Here is a 20,186-nt window from a genome sequence, read left to right as displayed (position 1 = left end):
CCTGAGCTGATCTGCAATACTGTGGGTCAACAGCTGGATACACACATCACAGTACATGTGAAGACGACTGACAGCACAAACACAGTGACTGCACTCTTCGGTAACGCTTCCTTTTACAGTCCTGTTACCCATGTACTTACTATGTACTTATTATAGTAACTATTAGGGCTGTCAACTTTAGTCGTTTAGTCGACTAATCGGTCGATGCCATCTTGGTCGACTGACATTCTTATTGGTCAACCAGTTGTATTTTTTTTTTATTTTTTTTACCAATAGAAAGAAATTTTCAATGATTTACTCCTTGATATTTATTCCTTTATAAGCAGTTATATATTACTGTATTCTAAAATAATTAGCCTATGGTTTATCCCCAACTTTAAATGCTTTAATTTAGGCTATTTTGTAACAGCGCCACAGTTTAGCGCACACACATAGAACACTCGGTTCCCCCCTGTGGCTGGCTGCGCTGCTGCTTCGTGCTCAGTAAGGGATATAGGTAGTTTAGCTGTATTCATTCAGTTAGAATGCTACTTGTTTCGGTTTTTATGTTTTTATACACTATATGTTTTTATCTCGATGCGGCGTGGACGCACTTGGAAAAAAAAGCGTTGCTTCCATCGTTGCTTCCATCATGAGCGCGCACACCGCGCGCCTACATTTGAAATCGAACTTGAGCGCGCAAAAGACGTGAGCAGTCCCTTTAACGGCTTTATCATGCTGACTCAATAGATTGTGTTTTCTTGATATGTTTTTGTTTTTATTTGTACACTTGATGCATTTGAAAATAGCCTAAATAATGTAACAAAACGAAAATAAACCTATATGCGGTCCTACAATACAGCCTATTATTAGGATTGTTTTTAAGGCTCTTTGGGTTTTTTTGTCTGTTTGTTTTAAAACTCCTAGATCGGCTGGACAAAAGTTAACCCATAGCTTTGAAAGACAAGTAAAGAAGAATATAGGCTACAGCCTGTAAACGAGAGCTTTTGTTAGGATTTTTCATTGTGGCAGATAGTAGTTATATTTTGTGTAGCGTGTGGTGTGGTCAGGTGCGCGATTGTGACTGTTAGCCTACTATAGACCTAGGACAGAGCTCCTAACTTTGCAGTTAAAAAAAAATCACTTAATTTTAAAAGAATTGTATTATTATTATAGTTTTATGTATTTTTGATGTTTTTTCGTTGTTGTTTTATAAATGCTATGACAATTGTTAAAAAATGTTCAATCAAAACATCGTGTTTTTTTTTTTTTTTTTTTTTTTTTTTTTTAGTCGACTAATCGTTGCGCAGGACAGGACTTTGGTCGACTAAGGATTTCTTTGGTTGACTACAGCCCTAGTAACTATAATTACTGGGTAATAACTAGGTACTAACCCTGAACCTACCCCTAACCCATGTACTTACCTTATATTAGCCAGTACTTTCTAGGTAAGTACACTGTAAGTACACGTAAGTACTGTACTGTAAAAGGAAGCGTTACCCACTCTTCTTCACACAGATTCACAATCATTGTATTTATTAAGGCAAGACATTTGCTTCATGTTAACTCTTTCAGGCTTATTTTATGATAATGACCAGATAAATATATAAATTCTGTGCTTGTTTGTGTCACACTCCGATTCACAGGTTTCCTAGCTGCAACTCACAGGTTTCCAGGTTAAACCCCTGAAAAGGCCGTTACTGGACCTCATGTTGAGCATGTTTGATCATGACCGTACCCGTCTGCCGACTCCTCTCTCTGTCCCCGGTGCTGTCCGGGGCTGAGCTGGGTTTGGTGGAGATGGGCACGAAGCTGGGGTCCAGGTCCAGAATGAGCTGGTTGAGCTGGTGAATGGAGTTGTCGATGTCCAGTGTGAGTGAGCTGAACTCCTCGTCGTGTTTGTGGTCCGGCTCCTGGATCCGCGGGGTCTCAGGCCTCACCGCAGGCTCTTTCTGCTCTGGAAACAGCCACATGACCGACATTTATACGGGTCTAGTCCAAAATCATGGTTTAAACCGCTTTGTTCAGTTTGTCTAAGAGCAAATTAACACTCCCCATAGAGAAAAGGAAAATAAACCACTGACTTTAAATAGTATTTTATCTTTTTTTTTCACCTCCACCCCCCCTCTTCGGAGGACAACTTTATTTATTTTTTTATTTATTTTTTATTACAGAAACTGTAATATCTTTTTTAAGTACATATACAATATGTTATATTCGGATTACATTTATAATCAGTACCTTTAACTGTTGTCCTACCATAAACTTAGATAAAATAGATAAAATAGTATTTCATCTTGATGTGCACAACGGATACTGGCAGCTTTACTGACTGCAGAAATGATTGCGGGTTTTATTGTTTTCTATGATTTTTTTTATGATGCATATTTTGAGATCACAAGAAGCATTAAAATCCCCCATGTAGTCATTAATTTTATCCCTTAAAACTCATCTTTGATCACCAAAATTACATATTTAAACGTTTTCCTTGGAAAAAAAATCCGTCATACCTTGAAATAGTTTGAATGTAACTCGACACCCTTGCCTCATTTAGTATGCGCGGTTCTATGAATATGCAAATGAGCCCCGCCTCCACTCCCTCACTCACTCAGAGATCCACTGGTTGACGAGCACACGTTGATCTGATTGGTTACAAGGTCGTTTGTGACGTCAGAAACACCAGCGATTTCAAACCGTGTTTTTGAGACTGTCTTTGGTTCACTGCAGTTTAAAGCAGGAAATACTCAGCAATGCTGTCGACTTATGAACTTACACATGTGTGTCTTAAAGCATATTAAAAACACCACATAGACACTTAAACAACATTAAACGCTGGATTTTCACCACAGGGGGACTTGTCGAACTTTACTTTCGTATTACAGCTAATTTAAGTTTAAGCTTTAGTTTAAGGTGAAATTAAGTTGTAAAAAGCCCCAAAGTTATTATATTGACCTGCATTAAGTAACTGTCAAGATTCCCTGTGTTTAGAGTTCTTTGACTTTTATTTTGATATTCTTTTGTCTTGCTGTGCCTGTGTTCTCTCTCTGCATTTTCCCTATCTGCCTTTGTTTCCATAGTTACTATTGTTTGTTACTATGACAATTAATTAGTCTCACCTGTACTTTTTTATCAGTCAAATTAATTTTTACTTTGTTTATATAGTTTTTCTTTTTTTCCAACAAACATAAGGATACAAACAAAAAAATCAAGTTTAAATACAAATACAAAAATAAGATGAGTCTTACGACAACTCGAGGTATCGCACACCGGACGCGCACTTTCTCAGTTTATGGCCAGCAGTATTATTATGTTTAAGGACATTATGAAATTAAGATAATGTCTGTACTATGTTATGATTGTACTGTACAATTAAATACAATAGTTGCTGAGTCTGTGATCTGAACACTTTTCCTCAGAGCATCCATTAACTGAATGAATTGAGAATATCAACTGAAAATCCGATAACATCAGCAATTTTCATTCAAGCAACTGATTTCTGTATATAAATGTAAAACTAAATGTATATTGCAGCACAGGGTGAAGTCATTTACGATGATTTGAGACAAATATAATGTAAATTTAATATAAAACTATGTAAATGGCGCTCTGTGTCACGGCAGGATTATTGCCACACTCTAAATTAACACGATGCTTAGAATATCACGATTATAGTCAACACCGGTATATTGCGACACCCCTATGTAAAGCTGTTGTTTCTTTTTTCCTTCAACTTTTTGCTCAAAATGTTGCTTTTTTTATGAAACTTACCCACATTTAAGTGTTGATAAAAAAAAATAAAAAAATGCATGACACTAGAATAAAACAGGTATTTTGTTTAAAGGTCCCATGACATGGGGTTATTTTATTATTTTATAATGTTTCCTGGGTTGCCCTTATAATGTTAGTATGTTTTTTAGATAAAAAATAGCCTGATTTTAGCCTCTGATTGAACGCTCTGTTTGAAGGGGCGTGTCTGCTGTGGGATTCAGTGGAACCGCCCACTGCTGTGATTGGCTGTGAGTCTTCAGTGGAACCGCCCACTGCTGTGATTGGCTGACATGCTTGCATATGAAATGGCTACGTATTACATGCGAATCTTTCTCGAATACTTTTACTACAGCTATTATACGTGTTTACTATTACAGCTATCGAGATTAACGAATCGTGAGAAGTTTTGAAAGTATTTAGATCTATTCCCATCACATAAAAGGTTGCCGTGATGAGCATTGAGCAGATGACAGTGTGTTGATCGCGAGCATGAAGATCTTATCATTGCAACACAGTTTCTGCACTCTCTAATGCTTTCACCAATGCAAACACGATGATGTAAATACAGTAAGAGCTTCGTTGTGCAGTGTAACGTGCGTCCTTGATTTCATAACCAGTTGTCCAGATAAACTCGCGCTGTGTGGAAAGATTGTTCTTTGATCGCCTTCTGTATAATTTGTTCACAATTTAAATACGATTATTTTCATCCTACTAAAAGAAACTATGTGAAGTTGATATTTTAGTCACTGGCTTGACTTACTGATGCATAAACAGTATTGAACCATTTTGAGAGAAAGATTACCTGTTTGAACTTGAACAATTAGGCTACACATCAGAAATTGTTGCTTGGTAGATTTATTTTCAGACGTTCATCGAGGCCAGCTCTGTATTGGCCCAAGTTGAGGAAACAGTCGTCGGTGAAATGTTTGGACCATACTAAACTTTGGGAAGTTGTGTCGGCGCAGGAGATTCAAGATCAGCGCGTCTGAGCTCAAATTTCTAGCCACTGGGGGATCATATACAGGCTAGGAACTCATATTAATGTTAAAAAAACCTCAGTAAGTGAAAATTTCATGTCATGGGACCTTTAAAAGCAGAGGATCTGTTCTTTCTTTTGATATATTGCATGTTAAGATATACATTCAACAGAATATTCGGGGGGCCTTGACGCTTTTGTGAAAAGGTTTGAACCAAAGCATAACTGTAACGAGAGAAAGCTGCGTGTGCTGACCGGTGTGTTTGGGCAGGAGCCCCTGCGTGTGGCTGTGGAAGCGCTGCTCGCCGGCGTCCTCCTCTGGCAGGTACAGGTACTGCTGTGCCGTGACCAGCTGCTGCTGATGGACCCAGGTCTGCGTGGAGTATCCCCCGTGCGGGAACGGGTGCCTGGGACCCGGAGAGCCGGCGGGGAGGGACGCGCCTCTGTGAGCGGCTCTCCGCTCGTACTTGTCCACAGCCGCCGTGTGCGTCTCCTCCGTTCGCCCGGGGCTGCCGAAGCCGTCCGACAGCAGAGAGTTCTGGCTGCTCTTGTGACAGGACGAGGAGAGCGTGCCCAGGCTGTCTGCGCTGTGCAGGTCGTGCCGCGAGCTCAGGACTTCGTCGTCCAGGATGTCGGTCTCACGCTCCTTGGGCCGCGAGCGCCCGTTCAGGTGATTCTGCGGGGGGGCTCGGCTCGCCTCGTCCAGGCCGAAGCCGCTGAGCAGCCGCTTGAGCTCCACCCGCTCCTGCCGGCTGGGCTGAGGCGCTCGGGGCCCCGGGGTGGGCCAGCAGTCGGGGGCGCTGGAGAGGCCGGAGTCGGTGCTGGCCGAGAGCGTGTGGTCGGGGCTCCGCGGGGCTCCCGAGGGGGTGGAGCCTCTGCTGACGTCACGCTTCACCAGTCGCTCCAGGATCGGACCCGCTGAGGGGACAAACACACCTCACTCAACACGCTAAACACTGCATGAAGGAAACAAGCAAGACATCTCACACTGCTCATGCATTTAGGGCCTGTTTACACCTGGTCACTTCATGTGTTTTTACTGATCAGATATCTATCTGATTTATCAAAATGATTCCATTTACACCTGGAATAGGGCGGGGCCGTTCTTCCATATATGGAGACTGGAATATAAGGACAGGGGCGGGGCATGAGAGAAGAGGACGGGGCTGTACTTCCATATATGGAGATAGAATATAAGGACAGGGGGCGGAGCATGAGAGAATAGGGCGGGGCCGTTCTTCCATATATGGAGACTGGAATGGACAGGGGCGGGGCATGAGAGAAAAGGGCAGGGCTGTTCTTCCATAAATGGAGATTGGAATGTGAGGACAGGGGCGGGGCATGAGAGAAGAGGGCGGGGCTGTTTTACCATATATGGAGATTGGAATGTAAGGAAAGGGCGGGGCATGAGAGAAGAGGGCGGGGCTGTTCTTCCATATATGGAGATAGAATATAAGGACAGGGGGCGGAGCATGAGAGAATAGGGCGGGGCCGTTCTTCCATATATGGAGACTGGAATGGACAGGGGCGGGGCATGAGAGAAGAGGGCAGGGCTGTTCTTCCATAAATGGAGATTGGAATGTAAGGACAGGGGCGGGGCATGAGAGAAGAGGGCGGGGCTGTTTTTACCATATATGGAGATTGGAATGTAAGGACAGGGCGGGGCATGAGAGAAGAGGGCGGGGCTGTTCTTCCATATATGGAGATAGAATATAAGGACAGGGGGCGGAGCATGATATAATAGGGCGGGACCGTTCTTCCATATATGGAGACTGGAATGTAAGGACAGGGGCGGAGCATGAGAGAATAGGGCGGGGCCGTTCTTCCATATATGGAGACTGGAATGGACAGGGGCGGGGCATGAGAGAAGAGGGCAGGGCTGTTCTTCCATAAATGGAGATTGGAATGTAAGGACAGGGGCGGGGCATGAGAGAAGAGGGCGGGGCTGTTTTACCATATATGGAGCTTGGAATGTAAGGACAGGGCGGGGCATGAGAGAAGAGGGCGGGGTTGAGGATGTGTTATCTGACACTACGGTCCACCTCTGAAGGGATCAGTCAACATACAACAAACAGTCATACACTGAAAATACTGAAAGTGCTGAGACATGCAGTTCATTACAGGGGCTCAGGGTTTGACTGGTACATTTCTACCAGCTATTCTGACAGCTATTAAAAATGTCTGTATATTATTTTTTTTTTAATTGTAAGCAACATTAAACACTAATATTTATTTATATTATATAAGATGTTTTATCAGAGTTTGTGTCTATATATTGTATGAGTACTGGCCTCGTTTTAGGGCAGGCAACTTATGATAAACTCTGATTCATTGCTAGAATTATATGGCTTTCAATTGTACCACCTGTACTATTATAGTGGATATCATTACATTGATCAAGAAGACTACTATATTAACATTGTATAAACTAATACAATATATTGTTATAACCCTACTTATAACTTTTGGTTACAAGTATGGCTATAGTAAAATATGCAGGGACTGGATATGCCATCCAATAGCTTGACTGTTCTTTGACTACAGGAAGTCATTCTTTACAGTGCAGAGGATCATTGGAAAGAATCGGTTCACAACATTGACTGGTTCATGAATCAGACGTCACTCAGAGGAACTGAAACATGAGGCTGTCCTGTAAAGCTGAGATGAGAAATGACAAAGCAGAGCAGTTCTTCAATCCGAAGATGAAAGCAAACTTCTTCCACAACTAACAGGTCTTCCAGGCCTTCAATTAACAGAGGCTGGATTCCCTCGCTCATTGCTGAGAGCAGATGTGCTCAGCGCGTAGAGGAACGTCCGGGTTCAGCATGAGTTCAGCTCCATCTGTGTTCATTAACACACAACATACCTTTACTGTCCACCAGTGTGAGAACAAGCCACTGACAGCTGAAGAGAGAAAACTCAGCAACTGAGCAGGTTTCAAAGCAGAAATACCAAGCGCAGATTTTTATTAAAGCACTCAAACGTTAATGGGATTGAACCCAGAATCTTCTTTAAAGCGCTCACTGAAACATCTAAGCAGCGTTCAGTTAGAGTCATTCTAGCATTTCACCTAGTTTGCAAAAAAAGTGCATTAATTTCTTGGCTTCCAGACGCATCTTGAGGGAGGCCGTGGGAGGAAGTTATATGGATTTCTCCTTGTGTTTTGTCATCCGAAGCAGCCAGAATTAGCCAGCGAAAACAAAACACTGTAATTATAATTCCAGTCCCTCTTCCTGCCAAAGCCTCAGCATCACAACTGTGTGAGTCAACACCAGTTCAGCTAAACACACACTGCGCTGACCAACACACTGCTGTCACTGTACGAAACAAGCAGGACTGAACCGTATAAAGCTTCATTATAATGCCGGCTCAGGGGCCTCATTTATAAAACTGTGCCCAGGATCCTTACTAAAAGTGTATGTGCGCCCGAAAGCCAAAAATGGCGTACGCAAAAAATTATACAGACTTATAAAACCGTGCGTACGCCAAAACCTGAGCAGAATTCCCTTTATAAACCCCAGTCAGCGGAAGATTGTGGGCACATGCGTCTCCACCCCGAAATAACCGTATATGAGCTTACAACGCCTAGTTTTACTATGCATATCCTCATCTGCATATCATTTGCATATGATTATTCATCCACGTGATAACATGTTTAATGGTACAAGACATTAGGAAAATATGAGATATGGATGTGCCTCACATTACATTGATAAAAATCATTTAGTAGCCTATCCTTGCCTTGTTTTTCAATAAATAAATCAAATAGTGTAAAATACATTTCAGAGAAAGTTTTTCTCAATCTTTTCCACTGGCCAAATAGTATTTTTAATTTATTTATAATTTTAATGGAAACAGAAAGACCTTGTTGGGCATTATTTGCTCAGATTGCACAGACAATCTGCTATTATCATGATCAGCCATTCTCTCTGTAGTTAAAACATTAAAACACAGAATGCCAGAGGAAAAGTGTTCAAAAGCATTGCATCCATAACAAATATTTATATTTATTGAATATAAATAAATGTTATAAAAAACTTCTCAGTAATGATTTCATGTAGATTAAGTGTTTAACTCCATTAATGAGAATGGCATATTTAATCTAAATGTGTATATCAGAAGTAAAACATAGTTTAAATCATTCTTTTATTTATTTAAACTGTTATTGTGAACATGCACTGTATTTATGATAAAGACTCATAATGAAGATTTACGGTTCTACTACTTCATCTGCTGTTAGATATAGGCTATATATATATATGTGTCAGTTAAGTTTCACTAAACGGCCCAACGCCCAACCAAAAAGACATTTAACTCCTAATTTAAATTAGGATTCACACTAGAATTCACACTAGGATTCAAACTAGCATTCACACTAGGATTCAAAGTAGGATTCGCACTAGAATTCACACTAGGATTCAAACTAGGATTCACACTAGAATTCACAGTAGAATTAAAACTAGGATTCACAGTAGAATTAACACTAGGATTCACAGTAGAATTCACACTAGGATTCACAGTAGAATTCACACTAGTATTCAAACTAGGATTCAAACTAGGATTCACAGTAGAATTAAAACTAGGATTCACAGTAGAATTAAAACTAGGATTCACACTAGAATTTACACTAGGATTCAAACTAGGATTCAAAGTAGGATTCACACTAGAATTCACACTAGGATTCAAACTAGGATTCAAAGTAGGATTCACACTAGACTTCACACTGGGATTCAAACTAGGATTCACACTAGGATTGACAGTAGAATTAAAACTAGGATTCACAGTAGAATTAAAACTAGGATTCAAACTAGGATTTACACTAGGATTCAAAGTAGGATTCACACTAGAATTCACACTAGGATTCAAACTAGGATTCACACTAGAATTCACACTAGGATTCAAACTAGGATTCACACTAGGATTGACAGTAGAATTAAAACTAGGATTCACAGTAGAATTAAAACTAGGATTCAAACTAGGATTTACACTAGGATTCACAGTAGAATTCACACTAGGATTCACAGTAGAATTCACACTAATATTCAAACTAGGATTCAAACTAGGATTCACAGTAGAATTAAAACTAGGATTCACAGTAGAATTAAAACTAGGATTCACACTAGAATTCACACTAGGATTCAAACTAGGATTCAAAGTAGGATTCACAGTAGAATTAAAACTAGGATTCACAGTAGAATTAAAACTAGGATTCACAGTAGAATTCACACTAGTATTCAAACTAGGATTCAAACTAGGATTCACAGTAGAATTAAAACTAGGATTCACAGTAGAATTAAAACTAGGATTCACAGTAGAATTCACACTAGGACTCAAACTAGGATTCAAACTAGGATTCACAGTAGAATTAAAACTAGGATTCACAGTAGAATTAAAACTAGGATTCACAGTAGAATTAACACTAGGATTCACAGTAGAATTCACACTAGTATTCAAACTAGGATTCAAACTAGGATTCACAGTAGAATTAAAACTAGGATTCACACTAGGATTCAAACTAGGATTCACACTAGGATTCACACTAGAATTCACACTAGGATTCAAACTAGGATTCACACTAGAATTCACACTAGAATTCACACTGGGATTCACACTGGGATTCACACTGGGATTCACACTGGGATTCAAACTAGGATTCACACTGGGATTCACACTAGGATTCACACTAGGATTCACAGTAGAATTAAAACTAGGATTCACAGTAGAATTAACACTAGGATTCACACTAGGATTCACAGTAGAATTAACACTAGGATTCACACTAGGATTCACAGTAGAATTCACACTAGGATTCAAATTAGGATTCACACTAGGATTCACAGTATAATTAAAACTAGGATTCACAGTAGAATTAAAACTAGGATTCAAACTAGGATTCAAAGTAGGATTCAAACTAGGATTCACACTAGAATTCACACTGGGATTCAAACTAGGATTCAAAGTAGGATTCAAACTAGGATTCAAACTAGGATTCACACTAGGATTCACACTAGGATTCACACTAGGATTCACACTAGGATTCACAGTAGAATTAAAACTAGAATTAACACTAGGTCTGGTGATCTGGTCAAATCACTTCACTAACTATGAGCAATAGTAGTGCACTTCCCTAAGGAAGCAGCACTAAAATCAAACTATTCTAACATTAGTTTTCCTGTACTGTTTCCTCTAGCCCTTATAAACAGAGGCAGAGCTCAGGACGAGATGCTGAATTCCTGTGAGCTTTAGGCGTCTGCGTGTGAAAACAAGGCCTGGCGTCTGCCGCAGGAATGCACAGCTGTCTGTTTGTGCTTGATCAAACCCTCTTTATTAAAGGTGCTGCAACTAGTTTCATCAATGTGTTTTATGCAAAACAGCTGTGATTGTGGCCAAACTATTCCTGTGTCTGCTAGTTTAAGCAGGGTGTGAGTTCTGTCCTGCCATAAGCCTCACCGCAGTCAGGAAAACATGCTGGACTTCTGGGGTGGTTTTAGTGTGTGTGTGTGTGTGTGTGTGTAACAGCACAGCCACAGTACAGAAAAAGACTGAGTTTTGCCCAACTATGCAACACAATAAATTGAAGTAGTGTTCAGAGGCAGCAAGTGCTATACAGTATACAGTATATATAGGGCTGCCCTCGACTAAAAATATTTTCTAGTCGTTCATTTAATCAATTAGTCGACTAATCACACGTTTATATTAATAAGCCATAAATCATAATAATGAGCCTTTAATTGCCTATACATAGCCTAATCAGTGCTCAAACGCAGGCATATATTTTGCCACAGAGCGCCGACAAATGTGATAATTATGAAAAAACAGAAGGAGACTGTTTAAACATTTAAATAATTTATTGATAATGGTTTCTATGTTTTCGTCTGCAGAGATTAAGTCAACGATGCTGACCCGTCATCTATATGCATGTTCATATGGATTACATAATCTGAGAATATTTATTTTCCATTTGAATTGGTTGATTTAAAAGTAGACATTTCAAGCTTTCTATAGATATATTTCTCATGTCTGTGAGGCAAGTATACACTGAGTTTCGGTTCATTTATGTGATGCGCTGAAGTTCACTGAGACCGAGACGGCAGAAAGTGTCATTATTTTATAAAAGCACAACGTTTTGTAGTTATTGTGAGTTTACAAAAAATAAAAATAGACCATTTACAGTTTGTATTACTCTTATCTGAATGACCAAGAATGAGGGAGTATTTTAAGTTAAATGCAGGGATGCGCCTGTATATCGTGCAGTAAGTGGCTCTCCACACACACACTTAGATATGAGCCTAATAATAGCGCACATTTATCTCTGTTAGCATTAGAGCGAGCAGACTTGTAAAGTTGCTACTACTCACATGTTTCAAGTGATAAGCCATATTTGAGGTGGATGAACGACAGGCGAATGTTTGTATTTCCTGCCGGTAACGATCTGTCCGTTACAGCCTGCGGGATTTCACCACTTCCTGTGGAGTTCTTTTTCTGCAACTAATCGACTAATAACATTTTGGTCGACCAAACCTCTTCTAGTCGACTAACGGTTGCACATGCACTATAAAACTGGAGGAAGTGAACATGTGCTTCAGTCAGGACCTAAAGGCTCATACAGTAACAACAGTGACAATACTAGTATCAGAAATGGCTTAAATAAATATCAAATTACCAGTCCCTCAATAAAAGTCTCTCCTTCAGGGGAGCAAATGACAGTATGAGTGAGTCATTGAATCATTCACTCAACTGATTCATTCAAAAAAATCAATTCAGCAATAAAACAAGTGACTGTGTTTATGGGTAAGTCATTGAATCATTCACTCAACCACATTAGTGTAGCCAGAGCTCAAGTGAATGTCCTTTACATATAATCATCTGGATCCTCCCTACCTTCACTGCAGATGTTCCCATACGAGTCCCATTTAGAGAGTGAATCTGTGCTGGTGTAGTCGACCGTCACATCTGGACCGTTCAGCCAGCGCTCTGAACCTGTCAATCACACAACAGAGAGATGCTGATCCAAAGTCAGCTGTGAAGCAGCTCTAGAAGACAATAGAGTCATTATTCAGATCAATTCAGTACAAGTTTTGTTCAGGACATGAAGTGCAAACGAGCGCGTCAGGCTCTGATGTGGAGAAACGCTAGCATTCAACAACTTCAGGATTAGCTGACAACAATAAATTACAAACGAACCTGAAATCGGTTCTGGGCCATCAGAGAACACTAGCTCCACTTTGCCATAATCTGGAAACCTGGAGTCTGAAGAGAAACATCAGAATATCAACAGATGCTGAAACCCTGTGATACTGTGGATCTCAGTCTACAGAGCCCGTGTACTAAACCCAACACCGCATTTAAGGACAAAATACACTTTACTAACAAGACACTCGCTTTAACATTTAGACAAAGAGAAAATATCAGCATTTCATTTATTTATAGCCTATATTCGCTGTATGAATGCTGCATATGTTTGTACTTTAGTTTTAGGCCTTCAGGCTATATATCACAATCCTATAGAAGCTGGTTTTTGCAACAAAAAACAACTTTTTTCCCCTTGCAATTACGAGTTTATATGTAAACTTTGAATTGTGAGATAAAAAGTCATGTTAACACTTTTTTCTTTAGATATTCTTCTACCTATCAGTAACTTTGCAACTACTACCTCTACACGTCAACTTATTGTACTAACTGAACCCTGCACCTATCCCTGACACTACAGTCCAGTAATACTCTAATGAGAGTTCGTTGACATGTAGTTGCAAAGTTACTTATAGTTAGTAGAAGGAAGTGGAGCATCGGAAAAGAGTGTAACCTTATTTACAAGCTTCCATGTAAGGCAAGCCAAGTTAATTTATATAGCACATTTTATATGGTAATTCAAAGTGCTTTACACAGAAAGGAATTAAAATAATCACAAAATAAAAGCAAGGAAAATTAAAACAGTTATAAAAGGAACTAAAAGAGTAAAAAGATGATACACAGATAAACAGGTGAGCTTCAGGTGACCTGCGCTGACCTTTGTTGGCGTGCTCCATGTCGTCCTTCTGAAACACGAGGCTGTAGGCCTGAACCGCTCCCGTGTGGAACTGAACCCTGAACATAACGTCTCTCTCGGACCGGCTGCTCTGACGGAAGCCTTTCACCTGCAGACAGAGAACCATCATGAGGAACACACTGAGAACCATCATGAGGAACACACAGAGAACCATCATGAGGAACATACTGAGAACCATCATGAGGAACACACAGAGAACCATCATGAGGAACACACTGAGAACCATCATGAGGAACACACAGAGAACCATCATGAGGAACATACTGAGAACCATCATGAGGAACACACAGAGAACCATCATGAGGAACACACAGAGAACCATCATGAGGAACACACAGAGAACCATCATGAGGAACACACAGAGACCATCATGAGGAACACACAGAGAACCATCATGAGGAACACACTGAGAACCATCGACACACAGAGAACCATCATGAGGAACACACTGAGAACCATCGACACACAGAGACCATCCTGAGGAACACACAGAGAACCATCATGAGGAACACACAGAGAACCATCATGAGGAACACACAGAGACCATCATGAGGAACACTTAGAGACCATCATGAGGAACACAGAGAGACCATCATGAGAAACACACAGAGAACCATCATGAGAAACACACAGAGAACCATCATGAGAAACACACAGAGAACCATCATGAGGAACACTCAGAGACCATCATGAGGAACACAGAGAGAACCGTCAACACACAGAGAACCATCATGAGGAACACACTGAGAACCATCGACACACAGAGAACCATCATGAGGAACACACAGAGACCATCATGAGGAACACACAGAGACCATCATGAGGAACACACAGAGAACCATCATGAGGAACACACAGAGACCATCATGAGGAACACACTGAGAACCATCATGAGGAACACACAGAGAACCATCATGAGGAACACACTGAGAACCATCATGAGGAACACACAGAGACCATCATGAGGAACACACTGAGAACCATCATGAGGAACACACAGAGACCATCATGAGGAACACACTGAGAACCATCATGAGGAACACACAGAGACCATCATGAGGAACACACAGAGAACCATCATGAGGAACACACAGAGACCATCATGAGGAACACACTGAGAACCATCATGAGGAACACACAGAGACCATCATGAGGAACACACTGAGAACCATCATGAGGAACACACAGAGACCATCATGAGGAACACACTGAGAACCATCAGGAGGAACACACAGAGACCATCATGAGGAACACACAGAGAACCATCATGAGGAACACACAGAGACCATCATGAGGAACACACAGAGAACCATCATGAGGAACACACAGAGAACCATCATGAGGAACACACAGAGACCATCATGAGGAACACACAGAGACCATCATGAGGAACACACAGAGACCATCATGAGGAACACACAGAGAACCATCATGAGGAACACACAGAGAACCATCATGAGGAACACACAGAGACCATCATGAGGAACACACAGAGAACCATCATGAGGAACACACAGAGAACCATCATGAGGAACACACAGAGACCATCATGAGGAACACACAGAGAACCATCATGAGGAACACACAGAGAACCATCATGAGGAACACACAGAGACCATCATGAGGAACACACAGAGACCATCATGAGAAACACACAGACAACCATCATGAGAAACACACAGAGACCATCATGAGAAACACACAGAGAACCATCATGATAAACACACAGAGAAACATCATGAGGAACAAACAGAGACCATCATGAGGAACACAGAGACCATCACGAAAAACACACAGAGAACCATCATGAGGAACACACAGAGAACCATCGACACACAGAGACCATCATGAGGAACACACAGAGACCATCATGAGGAACACACAGAGACCATCATGAGGAACACAGAGACCATCATAAGGAACACACAGAGAACAAACATGAGGAACACAGAGACCATCATGAGAAACACACAGAGAACCATCATGAGAAACACACAGAGAACCATCATGAGGAACACACAGAGACCATCATGAGGAACACACAGAGAACCATCATGAGGAACACACTGAGAACCATCGACACACAGAGACCATCATGAGGAACACACAGAGAACAAACATGAGGAACACACTGAGAACCATCGACACACAGAGACCATCATGAGGAACACACAGAGAACAAACATGAGGAACACAGAGACCATCACGAGAAACACACAGAGAACCATCATGAGAAACACACAGAGAACCATCATGAGGAACACACAGAGACCATCATGAGGAACACACAGAGAACCATCATGAGGAACACACAGAGACCATCATGAGGAACACACTGAGAACCATCGACACACAGAGACCATCATGAGGAGCACAGAGACCATCATGAGGAACACACTGAGAACCATCGACACACAGAGACCATCATGAGGAACACACAGAGACCATCATGAGGAACACACAGAGACCATCATGAGGAACACACAGAGACCATCATGAGAAACACAAAGAGACCACCATGAGCAACACACAGAGAACCATCATGAGGAACACACAGAGACCATCATGAGGAACACACTGAGAACCGTCGACACACAGAGACCATCATGAGGAACACACAGAGAACAAACATGAGGAACACAGAGACCATCATGAGAAACACACAGAGAACCATCATGAGAAACACACAGAGAACCATCATGAGGAACACACAGAGACCATCATGAGGAACACACAGAGAACCATCATGAGGAACACACAGAGACCATCATGAGGAACACACAGAGACCATCATGAGGAACACACAGAGAACCATCATGAGGGACACACAGAGACCATCATGAGGAACACACAAAGACCATCATGAGGAACACAGAGACCATCATGAGGAACACAAAGAGAACCATCATGAGGAACACACAGAGACCATCATGAGGAACACACAGAGAACCATCATGAGGAACACACAGAGACCATCATGAGGAACACACAGAGACCATCATGAGGAACACACAGAGACCATCATGAGGAACACAGAGACCATCATGAGGAACACACAGAGACCATCATGAGGAACACACAGAGAACCATCATGAGGAACACAGAGACCATCATGAGGAACACACAGAGAACCATCATGAGGAACACACAGAGAACCATCATGAGGAAAACACAGAGAACCATCATGAGGAACACACAGAGACCATCATGAGGAACACAGAGAACCATCATGAGGAACACACAGAGACCATCATGAGGAACACACAGAGACCATCATGAGGAACACAGAGAACCATCATGAGGAACACACAGAGAACCATCATGAGGAACACAGAGACCATCATGAGGAACACACAGAGACCATCATGAGGAACACACAGAGACCATCATGAGGAACACACAGAGACCATCATGAGGAACACAGAGAACCATCATGAGGAACACACAGAGAACCATCATGAGGAACACAGAGACCATCATGAGGAACACACTGAGAACCATCGACACACAGAGACCATCATGAGGAACACACAGAGACCATCATGAGGAACACACTGAGAACCATCATGAGGAACACACAGAGACCACCATGAGGAACACACAGAGAACCATCATGAGGAACACACAGAGACCATCATGAGGAACACACTGAGAACCATCATGAGGAACACACAGAGACCATCATGAGGAACACACAGAGACCATCATGAGGAACACACAGAGAACAAACATGAGGAACACAGAGACCATCATGAGAAACACACAGAGAACCATCATGAGAAACACACAGAGAACCATCATGAGGAACACACAGAGACCATCATGAGGAACACACAGAGAACCATCATGAGGAACACACTGAGAACCATCGACACACAGAGACCATCATGAGGAACACACAGAGAACAAACATGAGGAACACACTGAGAACCATCGACACACAGAGACCATCATGAGGAAAACACATAGAACAAACATGAGGAACACACAGAGACCATCATGAGGAACACAGAGACCATCATGAGGAACACACAGAGAACCATCATGAGGAACACACAGAGAACCATCGTGAGGAACACACATAGGAACCATCATGAGGAACACACAGAGACCATCATGAGGAACACAGAGACCATCATGAGGAACACAGAGACCATCATGAGGAACACACAGAAAACCATCATGAGGAACACACAGAGAACCATCATGAGGAACACACAGAGACCATCATGAGGAACACACAGAGAACCATCATGAGGAACACACAGAGACCATCATGAGGAACACACTGAGAACCATCGACACACAGAGACCATCATGAGGAACACACTGAGAACCATCGACACACAGAGACCATCATGAGGAACACACAGAGACCATCATGAGGAACACACTGAGAACCATCGACACACAGAGACCATCATGAGGAACACACAGAGACCATCATGAGGAACACACTGAGAACCATCGACACACAGAGACCATCATGAGGAACACACAGAGACCATCATGAGGAACACACAGAGACCATCATGAGGAACACACAGAGACCATCATGAGGAACACACAGAGACCACCATGAGGAACACACAGAGAACCATCATGAGGAACACACAGAGACCATCATGAGGAACACACTGAGAACCATCGACACACAGAGACCATCATGAGGAACACACAGAGACCATCAAGAGGAACACACAGAGAACAAACATGAGGAACACAGAGACCATCATGAGAAACACACAGAGAACCATCATGAGGAACACACAGAGACCATCCTCAGACCATCATGAGGAACACACAGAGACCATCATGAGGAACACACAGAGACCATCATGAGGAACACACAGAGAACCATCATGAGGAACACACAGAGAACCATCATGAGGAACACACAGAGAACCATCATGAGGAACACACAGAGAACCATCATGAGGAACACACAGAGACCATCATGAGGAACACACAGAGAACCATCATGAGGAACACAGAGACCATCATGAGGAACACACAGAGAACCATCATGAGGAACACACAGAGAACCATCATGAGGAACACACAGAGAACCATCATGAGGAACACACAGAGAACCATCATGAGGAACAGACAGAGAACCATCATGAGGAACACACAGAGACCATCATGAGGAACACACAGAGAACAAACATGAGGAACACAGAGACCATCATGAGAAACACACAGAGAACCATCATGAGAAACACACAGAGAACCATCATGAGGAACACACAGAGACCATCATGAGGAACACACAGAGAACCATCATGAGGAACACACTGAGAACCATCGACACACAGAGACCATCATGAGGAACACACAGAGAACAAACATGAGGAACACACTGAGAACCATCGACACACAGAGACCATCATGAGGAAAACACATAGAACAAACATGAGGAACACACAGAGACCATCATGAGGAACACAGAGACCATCATGAGGAACACACAGAGAACCATCATGAGGAACACACAGAGAACCATCGTGAGGAACACACATAGGAACCATCATGAGGAACACACAGAGACCATCATGAGGAACACAGAGACCATCATGAGGAACACAGAGACCATCATGAGGAACACACAGAAAACCATCATGAGGAACACACAGAGAACCATCATGAGGAACACACAGAGACCATCATGAGGAACACACAGAGAACCATCATGAGGAACACACAGAGACCATCATGAGGAACACACTGAGAACCATCGACACACAGAGACCATCATGAGGAACACACAGAGAACCATCATGAGGAACACACAGAGAACCATCATGAGGAACACACAGAGACCATCATGAGGAACACACAGAGACCATCATGAGTAACACACAGAGACCATCATGAGTAACACACAGAGAACCATCATGAGTAACACACAGAGACCATCATGAGTAACACACAGAGAACCATCATGAGGAACAGACAGAGAACCATCATGAGGAACACACAGATAACCATCATGAGGAACACACAGAGACCATCATGAGGAACACACAGAGAACCATCATGAGGAACACACAGAGACCATCATGAGGAACACACAGATAACCATCATGAGGAACACAGAGACCATCATAAGGGACACAGAGACCATCATGAGGAATACACAGAGACCATCATGAGGAACACACAGATAACCATCATGAGGAACACACAGAGAACCATCATGAGGAACACACAGAGAAACATCATGAGGAACACACAGAGAACCATCATGAGTAACACACAGAGACCATCATGAGGAACACACAGAGACCATCATGAGGAACACACAGAGAACCATCATGAGGAACACACAGAGAAACATCATGAGGAACACACAGAGAACCATCATGAGTAACACACAGAGACCATCATGAGGAACACACAGAGACCATCATGAGG

The 20,186-nt window shown here is 42.0% G+C and overlaps 1 protein-coding gene across 2 annotated transcripts in view; it reads right to left on the bottom strand.

The window, feature by feature from the left end:
• The window catches only part of LOC130100885 (tensin-3-like), an 83,796-nt gene that overhangs the window by 9,266 nt on the left and 54,344 nt on the right, over positions 1 to 20,186 (bottom strand). For both annotated transcript variants that reach the window (XM_056266539.1, XM_056266547.1), the window contains 5 exons: positions 13,731 to 13,857; positions 12,908 to 12,973; positions 12,605 to 12,703; positions 4,979 to 5,641; positions 1,718 to 1,936 (listed from right to left, as the gene is read on the bottom strand). In XM_056266539.1, coding sequence (XP_056122514.1) covers positions 1,718 to 1,936; positions 4,979 to 5,641; positions 12,605 to 12,703; positions 12,908 to 12,973; positions 13,731 to 13,857 — 1,174 coding nt within the window. The remainder of the gene's footprint in view (positions 1 to 1,717; positions 1,937 to 4,978; positions 5,642 to 12,604; positions 12,704 to 12,907; positions 12,974 to 13,730; positions 13,858 to 20,186) is intronic.

This window comes from Rhinichthys klamathensis, unplaced genomic scaffold, assembly GCF_029890125.1.
Source record: "Rhinichthys klamathensis goyatoka isolate OS25496 unplaced genomic scaffold, OSU_Roscu_1.1 h1tg000011l_1, whole genome shotgun sequence".
NCBI classification, from domain to species: Eukaryota; Metazoa; Chordata; class Actinopteri; order Cypriniformes; family Leuciscidae; genus Rhinichthys; species Rhinichthys klamathensis.
This window is presented reverse-complemented; position numbering and strand designations above follow the sequence as displayed.